The sequence below is a fragment of the Trachurus trachurus genome (assembly GCF_905171665.1).
Source record: "Trachurus trachurus genome assembly, chromosome: 16".
NCBI lineage: Eukaryota > Metazoa > Chordata > Actinopteri > Carangiformes > Carangidae > Trachurus > Trachurus trachurus.
The window spans coordinates 3,512,286-3,523,642 of NC_139902.1; the positions used below are offsets into that span (position 1 = coordinate 3,512,286).

General features: G+C 40.5%; 1 protein-coding gene and 1 long non-coding RNA gene across 2 annotated transcripts; both read right to left on the reverse strand.

The window, feature by feature from the left end:
* Positions 1 to 2,441: 2,441 nt before the first annotated feature.
* LOC310998650 lies at positions 2,442 to 3,033 on the reverse strand. Its single transcript, XR_014596007.1, has 4 exons — positions 3,007 to 3,033; positions 2,807 to 2,908; positions 2,663 to 2,725; positions 2,442 to 2,509 (listed from the first exon to the last, which is right to left on the reverse strand). It is a non-coding gene; the product is annotated as an uncharacterized lncRNA (long non-coding RNA).
* A 34-nt stretch (positions 3,034 to 3,067) lies between these two features.
* LOC310999169 (uncharacterized protein) lies at positions 3,068 to 8,657 on the reverse strand (the record flags this gene model as incomplete). Its single annotated transcript, XM_083989493.1, has 7 exons — positions 8,518 to 8,657; positions 4,492 to 4,597; positions 4,297 to 4,400; positions 3,925 to 4,203; positions 3,745 to 3,838; positions 3,502 to 3,569; positions 3,068 to 3,379 (listed from the first exon to the last, which is right to left on the reverse strand). The coding sequence occupies exons 2-7, from the start codon at positions 4,595 to 4,597 to the stop codon at positions 3,068 to 3,070; spliced, it is 963 nt and encodes a 320-aa protein (XP_083845619.1). The 5' UTR covers positions 8,518 to 8,657.
* Between the last annotated feature and the right edge of the window lie 2,700 nt (positions 8,658 to 11,357).

Here is an 11,357-nt window from a genome sequence, read left to right on the forward strand (position 1 = left end):
AACACCTAAATAATCAGCTGTGGCTTGAATCTCTAACTCAGTGGCCCAACTATCAACATAGCTCATCCTTGACATCTTGATGTATTCTGATATTGAAGGATACTCGCTTCTCAGAAGACTCTGATATGAAACAGGATTGCTTTGTAACTGCTTCACAGCTGCATTTCTAATTTTCTTATGGTATTTCTGTGTACCACTAATGGCCTGGCTAACGGCCCTAAAGAAACAGTTACCATCACCCACAATCTTCTCTGTCATACAAGGAATTCCTAAAGAACCAACAGCAGAAGAGGCGGCATCTACTCTCTCTGATTCTATGTTAGTCTGCTTACACAAAGCTAAAGCAACATCTTTAGAAAGGGGACGGAATTCTAAGTTTTTACATGCTACATCCCCAACAAACACAACATCTGAATTGACATCATTATCAAAACTCTTTGCTTTCTTGGAAGTGACATGTCTCTGTGTGCATTTACGTTTTTCACGTTGGTTAGTGGCTGCACGGACCACTGGTGTGACAAGAGGAGTAACCTGTCCCTCTCCACATGCAATAGCTGTCTGTGTGCATTTACGTTTCTCGCGTTTGTTAGTGGCTGCACGTACCACTGGTGTCACAGTAACCTGTTCCTCTACACAATCAACAGCTGCACCAGCACTCACCACTGGTGTGACAGTAGCAGGAGCAGTAACCTGTCGCTCTATACACTCAGCAGCTGCACCAGCACTCAATGACACAGTTGAGGGTTTCACTTGAACACCACAGATCTCAAACGTCTTGGAAGATGTCTGACTACCTGCAAATTTGCTAAAGTGCTCAAACAGATGCTGTACACAACTAAAATAGACTACAACACTCCGTCCTTTGCCATGGACCATCCCATTAACATCGCGAGCATGGGAGTCAACCACAGCATACTCGCCATCTTTACTACAAATGACAGCACATGTAGCCCCACCCATTGTAACCAAGCAGGGCTTGTCTTGTGTACACCTCTGATGGAGACCGTCAAACAGAGAGGTGTGCTCAGGTGAAATACGCTCAGTTGGAGAGGAGGCCCCAAGTCCATATGCAGGTTTCACATCATACTCAAAATCAACTAAACCATACTGCTTAGGCAACTCTGTAACAACAGGGAATCCTTCTGGATCTGCGATCTGATTGCCTTCCCACATGGATGTGTACAGTTTATCACCTGCGAGCACTACCTCGTCCAGTGTGTCAGACTGCCACTCAAAGACGCTGTCTTTGGTGTGTCTCACTAAAGCAACCAAACCAATGGCCATACACTGACGACCGAAATATGCAAACTTACTCTCGTCGCCTTGATGGAAACTTCCTCTAACAGAAGCGCGACCCTGGGACTGACTTGTAACAACTGGATCAATCGCTACTGAAACACTGCTGCTCTCTCCCTCATCAACACACTGCTCCACAGAAATGCTCTGTCCCTCATCAACACACTCCTCCACACTGCCGCTCTCTCCCTCAGACTGAGTTGGCACAACTGGTTCAATAACCACAGAAACATTACTGGTCTCTCCCTCAACACACTGCTCCACAGAGATGCTACTGACAGAAAAAAACTCTGTAAACAAAGACTGGCCCAGAGCAATGATGTGTTCCACCAGGTCATCAAAGGTGGTGTTGAAAACGACCCTAGATCTGCCTGGATAGGACCTCTTTCCCTCTTCGGAACGTGCCCCACAATCCACGACAACAAAGAAGTCCTTGTGCTGCATGACCAACACTGCTGCTGTGTTGAGCCCCAACACACACATGCCATCCCCTGACAACTGCTGCCTCAACTTCTCCTTCAACTCAATCACATCCCTGATGCTCCTATACTCTGGCTCCCCCAAATCCACGTTCCACTGATGACCACACACATCAAACTGCCTCCTCACCCCCCCCAGCCAAGTCCCCAAAGTTAACCCCTGTTTGCGAACAAAATCAAGATCATCGCCACGCCACGTACAAACCGGAGCGATGCTATGTTTAATTGCCGCGACAACACAGCATGACACGTAATCATGGACATCATATTCGTGTTTTGGAGAAAGATACTCTGTCCCTGATGCTGGAGACCCTCCCTTCATCAATGAACAACAAGGCACAGTGGGAATACTCTGACCTTTAGTAGCTTCTGGTGTGTCCCCTTCAGTTGCTCGCTGGGTTTCCCGGACCACCGTCGCATCCTGGGGAACAGGTTGGACGGGCTCAGGGCTGGGAGGGACAGCAGCAGGAAGGGCAGCGACACTGGGAGTAGGAGCGGTCCCTGGCACATCACAGGTCGACACAGGGTCGGGTGTCTCCTCCACCTGCAAAAGAAGAAACATGAAAACATTAATACCTGTGGAAGAGAGAGTCATGCTGGCTATAATAAAGATGGTGTTAAATTTGACACAACAACAAACACAATTACAAAGACCATTCAATAACTCTACTTGCCTTCTGGTCCACGGCCTGGGCTTCAGGACGGACAGTCAACGTGGGAGTTGAGGTCACGACCTAGAAAGAATAAGAAAGGAAAGTCATCCCATTAAATCTACATATTCAAGTAAATCTGATCCAGATTTTGCAGTCATACATCATTCACAATGACTTTCTGTCCATCACAATAATACATGAACACATCTCCTTCAGGATTTAAACACGACATACCTTCTTCCTAGCACGTCTGGGCTTCTTGGGGACAGGTCGAGTACGAGGTCCCACAGGCGGCGGCTAAAGTGACAGAAACAAAGTGTCAAAACAGTGGACAAAAAGAATATCTGAACTATTAGAAGTTTCTTGTTCTATAAATACCTGCTCGCCCGTGGAAACAGCGTCCTCGGCCGAAGGACCAGCGTCGTCCGTGTCAGGCAACATCCCAGGCGGCAGCCAGAAAGGGTTCAGGGGAAGAAGACGCTGTATGAAAGACATAAAGATTTTTTGTCACACTTATCGTTTTGTTAGGGAATAGAATGTCACTGTCAAGATCACAGTTCAATAAAATGACAACATACCACTCGAGGAACCCTCCTCTCCCGAGAGAAACGGCGCTACAACGACAAAACAGAAAAGACATTAGGATACAGAAAAACCTTCATTTCTCAGTTCATGACCATATGTAGACAAAGTTCGTCTTCTTACCTTCCCGCCTGGCACGGTCGTCCAGGCGTCCTCGTCCCTGGGAGGGGTGGGTGGAGGTGGGGCTGGGACCTCCTCCGGCGCGACCGCCCGACCGGTCCACGTGGGAATGGGCCTGGGCCTGGGGGACACGGGAAAGACGACGGGTGGCGGAGGTGGCGGAGGCGCGGGCCGCTCCAGGTGCTGCTTGGTGGCAGCCACCAGCGACTCCACGAGGATAGGCATCCCCGCGTCGTCACTGAGGTGCGTCTATGAAGAGGAACAAATAAAGATTACAATACAGTAATGTTGAACAAGATGACATTTACTGTCAATCATACTGTGTTGTCTAAATAAGCATTTCTGAGATTCAAAGTACAATTTTCACTTACACCATCGACAGCCCAGAGCTGCCGTTGCCTCGGTGGGAAGCGTTCCGCGTGGCAGTAGAACCGCAAACCTAAAGACAACAAAAACAAGGAAAACCCACGGATTACTGAAAAACTCAACGCACAGTCCACGGTCAACTTTCATAACACAAACAATAAAGGAGCATTGCCTCAATTATAGCTGAAATAGATACTTCTGATAAATCATAAGTGCCTAAACCCATGCATTGATATTTTCAAACATACGGTGCTGTCCTGCGATGCGCTGGAAGTTCTGTCTGTGGGACTCCTGGACAAACCCCTCCACAGACAGACGAGGGACATGGTCCACGACGAAAACCTACACAAAATGTCATAACGGTCAGTTACAAATCGATAGTCACAGTACATATAATTTCATGTTCAACAAATACATCAATGACCTACCTCTGCAGTCCGCCAGGCTTCCATGACAGCGCGCAGGTACCGGTCAAACGCTGCAGCTGCTCGGTCCGGGGTCTGGTTCAGGTTGTTGCTGGGGGCAAGAACACAAACAGCATCAGGGATATGAGGACAAGTGTGGACAACATGATTTACCTCCTTCCTGAGCAGGTCCGCGCACGCCCCCGGCACAGACAGGAAACCGAAGGTGTAGCCGTCCGCTTCCATTGGCACGAATCCATCCACGATGGGGCGTAGATGGGATGCCCCGACAAAAAGAACAAGCTGGGAGAAAAGGAAAAAAACACGTCTTAAAGGATGTACACTCACAATGACACTTATTATCAGCATTCATCATGATTTCTGAATAGTACATACCTTCTTATCGGGGACTTTTGCAGGAATGGCCACCTTCAGCTGCTTCCCGGTGCGCGGAGAAAGGGGCCACTGCAGAGACTTCCGGCGCCAGCCAGTGCCGGGGACTGTTGATGAAAAAACGTACAACATTTCAGCTCATGCATACAGAAACATATACAGAGAATGGTTTAGGGAAATATATGGAAGAATACTTACTGGCACTGAAGGCGGGGCAGGCTGGCAGGAAAGTCGCATCCTGCCGCCGAGACTGCTGCCGGAACCTAGCAGCCTCGGCACGACGGTAGGCCTTGCCACGGGGCATCTAAAAGTATAAAGACCCAGTTATTACACATGTGTAGATTACGACATGCATTTAGAAAGGATTTCACATTACCAGCAGCACACGCACAACTCTAATCTAATTAAAGGATTGTAAAATAATGATTAAAATAATCACAATTAAAACATGCAGCATGTATAAAAATAGCCTATAAACTCACACAACACCCACAACAACAGCCTAAGGCTGAGAATAAATATATGATCTCAATAAAAACCCATCCTGCCTCTTTTAAAAGAAAAGTACTATAAAGGGCAATTACACCACTTGGAATAAACAGACTTAAAAAAAAAAATAGGGTAAGTGCTCCTATTAAGCCCATGTACCATATAAGCGCACTTGTGACTTCTGGGTCAAATAAAAAAAAAACTACATCACCATTTTTGCTGGTTCATGGTTCTTCCAATGAAGCAGCTTGTTACATAAATTATTCTTTTTATTCTAAGCAAATCAGATTTGTCAATCTTGAGTTATCGAAGCATATGTGTGACATGTGCCTGCTGCTCCCGAAGAAGTTGCAAAAAAACTTCAGTGATTTTGATGCCCTGAAAAAACAATATTTATTCCATATTTCTACTCCGACTTTAGCTAAGTACTCATTTGTTACCAAAATTTAAGAGATTAGTGCTTTAAATAAAACATGTGTTAGAATTTTACTAGACTTAGAAATAGTTTTTTTTTTAAATTCAAAATATGCATTTTAGCATGCTAGCAAACAGCCCACGTGCTGCATCTATGCAGCCACTGCATAGCATTGTTCATTGCCATGACATAAAGCATGATAAACATGGATAGTTTACATTTTTGTATGCAGAATATCCTATTATATTGTTAAATTGATAATACATATGAATATTTATCTTTATTTATTTTTTAATTAACATTTTTACCAAGTGGGCTTAAAGGGGACAGTAGCAAAAAAATCACACAATTTAGGGCAGATGTAAATGAGTATAGCTAATTACTTAAATACATGATCAATTAATACTTTTCATGTTATGTTAGTGCAGCTTATATAGATTCATGTCATGTAGTTGTTTTTAAATGTCGTGTGTGTAGAATAAAAATATTCTGATTTTTAACCAATAATTCACTGATGTTCCCTTTAAAGGGATAGTTCACCCAAAATTCAAATTTCACTCATTATCTACTCACCCTCATGTCAACTAAGAGCTGTGAGAATTTTCAGAGTCCTCCGTTCCTTCTCTGAGTTACGGGGGGGTCTGCGCAGCAGTATTTGTCCATATAATGGTTGTGAATGGACACCAGAGCTCTTCGTCCAAAAAGACACACCAAAAAACATCCAAATACCTCCATACTGCTCGTCTGTAATGTCCCTCTTGTATTGAAGCCCCGACATGAGAAATTGTTCCGAAAAAAATTAAATAAGTCTATATTTTAAGCTTGTTTGTAGCGGAAGCTCCCAGTGTCTCAGTTCACTGCTCTGCCTGTGTAAGTGCAAATCTCACGTGATTTGCACTGACCGGCGGAACAATTTCTCATGTCGGGGCTTCAATACAAGAGGGACATTACAGACGAGCAGTATGGAGGTATTTGGATGTTTTTTGGTGTGTCTTTTTGGACGAAGAGCTCTGGTGTCCATTCACAACCATTATATGGACAAATACTGCTGCGCAGACCCCCCCGTAACTCAGAGAAGGAACGGAGGACTCTGAAAATTCTCACAGCTCTTAGTTGACATGAGGGTGAGTAGATAATGAGTGAAATTTGAATTTTGGGTGAACTATCCCTTTAAGCCCACCTACTCCCATTAAGCCCACTGGCTGTGTTTCAATGGAGAGTTTCTTCCTTTTGACTTTTGAACCATTTTCCTGCCTAAGTTTGACCTCACCTAATCAATCAGCTTCATAATTCAGATAATTAAATACCCAAATTTATATATTAGTGATATTGCATGGGCCAATTCATTCATTTTATTAATTGTTTCTATTTCAGCTGTGGTTTTATGTTTAAAAAGTTATTTGTTTAGTTGTAAATACTGAAATTGATTAATTTATTATCCTTAAAATAGTATTGAACCAGGAAACTGTCAGTCATTGGGTCTTCAGAAATCTAGATAAAAACACTTTCAACCAGCTGGCTGGACCAGAAAATTTGGCCAAATGTAAATGCCAATTGTATAATGTAGGATAGAGATACAGACAAAATGACAACAGATATTGAAAGCATAAGTACTGAAGAGTAATTTCCATTCTAATTTTTATTTTGTTCATGAATAGTTTTTTGGCTACATTGCAAAGAAGAAATGTTGTAAGTTTAGCTTTTTCTGTGTTGACAACACATCAAATAGGCCGATCATGCCTATTTCAAATGACATTTACAGGGCCATGGAGAGGAGTGGAGACAAAATGAAAATAGCTATTGAGAGCTAAGAGATTACATATTTTAATAGAATAACTTTGGATTTTTAAGATTTTTAAATATATATATATATGTATTTATCAACAGATCATGAGGTGGGCTTATTTGGAACACCCATGGACTTAAAGGGTACATTAAGTACCCATTAAGCCCATACCAGATTTTTGGTATATTTTGACAAATTAAACAATAAAAACATTAAAAATTGGTATAAATGAATGATTGACACTTCAAATTAGACATTAGACTATCATTTGAACTAAAATGTTTTCACTTAAATTGGGGTGGTATATATTAAAAATGGCTGAAAAGCAGATTTGGTGGGCTTAATAGGTACACGTCTCTCCCTCACCTCTGAAACAACAACAGCCTGAGGCTGAGAATGAATATATGATCTCAATAAAAACCCACCCTTCATATGTCTCTTTTAAAAGAAAAATACTATGATTACACCACTTAGAATAAACAGAATTAAAAAACAGCTGTTCATTTAAGTTAATCCAAGCACAATGGAAAGAGGTCAGAGCCGACTTCAGCTGTGACGACACACAGTGCCAGACCTTAGAAAAAACCCCTCCTCCACTCGGCCCGTGGCATCCATTTTAAATGAGCTCAACAAAAGGTCAAAGTTGTGACTTCACTTTGACCTAAACTTTCCACAACAAACAATGTACCCCAATTAAAAGAAAACTATTACCTGTATATACAACACACACAAAGTGAGTTCAGGCTTCATACAGTCACACTAACACACATGGAAAATTCTAAACTCTATAAGCATAACAACAAACTAACTTCAGAGGCCAAAATGGCCACAAAATGACTGACTTAAAAGAAATCCTGAAATGCTGAAATGTTTGCTGGACAATACTGCTGTTAATTACAATAACAACAATAACTAATAAAACTATAACATGAATCACTTTAGATACATTCTATTACTGCACATGTACGGAATATTCCACAGTTTCACTCTTCAACAACAACAACAACAACAGCCGCAGCTGCAGCACACGGCCTGTTCACAATAGATCCAGAGAACCATAGCCAGACTAGCGTGCTACCAGCTCAAAGTTGACCACACAAAAACACATTGGCCTGGGCACTAGTACAATAACAATAAAGAGGATAAATATTCCACCGTTTCAATGCATAGCTCTCACCAAAACCTACTTCTCTGGTCCAGTCACAGAGCAATTACAGTTCTCAGCTTTCAGAAAAACACGAGCCTCTCTGCTACTTCAACATGCTAACGGCTAACTACGCTACATGCTAATGCCCAGTTCGAAATGAACGTCTTACGTGCATTTCGAAATGATTTAATACTACCAGAAGCACACACACAACTCTAATCATGTTTATTGCTGGTCAAAGACAAACAGTTTCAACAACACACTACAGACTTGTTCATAAACAATAGCACTGCTGTAAGTTAACTCTACTGGTTGAGCAAGCTAACGGCTAACTATAGCTACAACATGATACTAAGATAATAAATCGAATACAAAACAAATACTTACGGTAATGACTGGTAGGTCACAAAGATGTACACAGAAGTCAACGCTGTGATGAGTGGGTTTGAAGATTTTCTCAGCAAAAAGCCGTGAAAAGACTGTTTCTCTCGTACTATTGAACTAGCGTGCTACCAGCTCAAAGTTGTATCAAAACAGACTGAGACAGGGAATTTGCATCGTAGTAGATAGGACTGGGCGTGAACTCACCGTAACCAATCACAGCGTGGTGGGCAGACGCAGAAAGTCCGTCGAGCCCCGCCCCCGGTTACTGTTGTTATGTGTTTCAACCTGGTGACAAAAAGCCATCACTGTTGCCGTGCTGTTCCGTGGCTTAATCGGTAGCGCGCTTGCCTTTCACGCAGTCAACCTGGGTTCGAATCCAAGTCAAAACCATAATATTTCTTTATTCATTTCTACTGATTTCCAAGGTGGTGACTTCACAGTGACCTAAGAGCCTGACATTAGTTTAGTTTGGTTTATTTCAGTCAATACATGTCATTAAAAGGAAAATAACAAACCAGAAAGAAAAAAGTAAATAAAGAAAAACATCATTCAGAATAAACAATAAGTAAACGTAAAAAGAAAATTTGGACCGAAAAGGCATAGGCTGAAGAATAGCTTATTACGCCTATACTGTTACAACTCTGATTAATTAAAAAAAAACAAAAAAAACATTTAAAATGTACAATTTGTTATTTATTAATAAAAGAAATAAGCAATCACAAAACAGTGAAAAGAGTGAAGCTGCTTGATTTGATTTCCCTTTCTCCTTCCTTTCCTTTCCCTTCCTTTCTCCTCTCCTTTCCCTTCTTCCTCCCCTACTTCCTTCCTCCTCAAAAGAAAAGGGGGAAAAAGAAGACAATCAAACATAAAGAAAACAGGACAAAAATAGCAGCAGCATAGCACGTGTCACCACTCATTACTCAAACTTATATGAATTGATCATCCTGTTTTCAAGTACTTTTTTGAATAAGATTATGGTATTACATGTTTTTAAGCCATCATTGTTGCCGTGCTGTTCCGTGGCTTAATCGGTAGCGCGCTTGCCTTTCACGCAGTCAACCTGGGTTCGAATCCAAGTCAAAACCATAATATTTCTTTATTCATTTCTACTGATTTCCAAGGTGGTGACTTCACAGTGACCTAAGAGCCTGACATTAGTTTAGTTTGGTTTATTTCAGTCAATACATGTCATTAAAAGGAAAATAACAAACCAGAAAGAAAAAAGTAAATAAAGAAAAACATCATTCAGAATAAACAATAAGTAAACGTAAAAAGAAAATTTGGACCGAAAAGGCATAGGCTGAAGAATAGCTTATTACGCCTATACTGTTACAACTCTGATTAATTAAAAAAAACAAAAAAAACATTTAAAATGTACAATTTGTTATTTATTAATAAAAGAAATAAGCAATCACAAAACAGTGAAAAGAGTGAAGCTGCTTGATTTGATTTCCCTTTCTCCTTCCTTTCCTTTCCCTTCCTTTCTCCTCTCCTTTCCCTTCTTCCTCCCCTACTTCCTTCCTCCTCAAAAGAAAAGGGGGAAAAAGAAGACAATCAAACATAAAGAAAACAGGACAAAAATAGCAGCAGCATAGCACGTGTCACCACTCATTACTCAAACTTATATGAATTGATCATCCTGTTTTCAAGTACTTTTTTGAATAAGATTATGGTATTACATGTTTTTAAGCCATCATTGTTGCCGTGCTGTTCCGTGGCTTAATCGGTAGCGCGCTTGCCTTTCACGCAGTCAACCTGGGTTCGAATCCAAGTCAAAACCATAATATTTCTTTATTCATTTTATCATGATTATACACTGCTCCAAAAATAAACGTTAATACGTACGTAAATAAATGTTGTCAACTCTCTTTTTTTTTTTTTACAATCTATGTTCTCCACACACTACTATACATTTAATAACGAATTTAAACTGCAGTATTTCATTAATTGAGATCTAAGATGTGTTGTTTAAATGTTCCCTTTATTTTATTGAGGAGTGTATATTTAATTTGCCACCTCTACTGATTTCTTCAGCTATATCTATTTCAAATCAAACAGTAGCCCAAGACATTTAATGTACAGAGGTGCTGACAGAATTTTACTGGATTTTCAACAACTCACACTGTGCCACGTGAAAATGTAGCACAGGTTCCAATGTTTCATAGCTCATTCAGTAGAGCACATGACTTTCACATGGAGATCCTCGGTTCAAGCCCAGGGGTTAGCATAAACATTTTTATCATCATTTTCTCATGATTATATGTTCTCAACTCTCTCTCCTTTTTTTTTTTTAGTCTATGTTCTCAACACACTACTATACATTTAATAACGAATTTAAACTGGAATATTGAGATCTAAGATGTGTTGTTTAAATGTTACCTTTATTTTATTGAGGAGTGTATATAAAACAGTAGTCCATGTGAATATCTTTGGCCTGTCAATAATTTTCATTTTAATTTGCCACCTCTACTGATTTCCAAGGTGGTGACTTCACAGTGACCTAAGAGCCTGACATTAGTTTAGTTTAGTTTAGTTTGGTTTATTTCAGTCAATACATGTCATTAAAAGGAAAATAACAAACCAGAAAGAAAAAAGTAAATAAAGAAAAACATCATTCAGAATAAACAATAAGTAAACGTAAAAAGAAAATTTGGACCGAAAAGGCATAGGCTGAAGAATAGCTTATTACGCCTATACTGTTACAACTCTGATTAATTAAAAAAAACAAAAAAAACATTTAAAATGTACAATTTGTTATTTATTAATAAAAGAAATAAGCAATCACAAAACAGTGAAAAGAGTGAAGCTGCTTGATTTGATTTCCCTTTCTCCTTCCTTTCCTT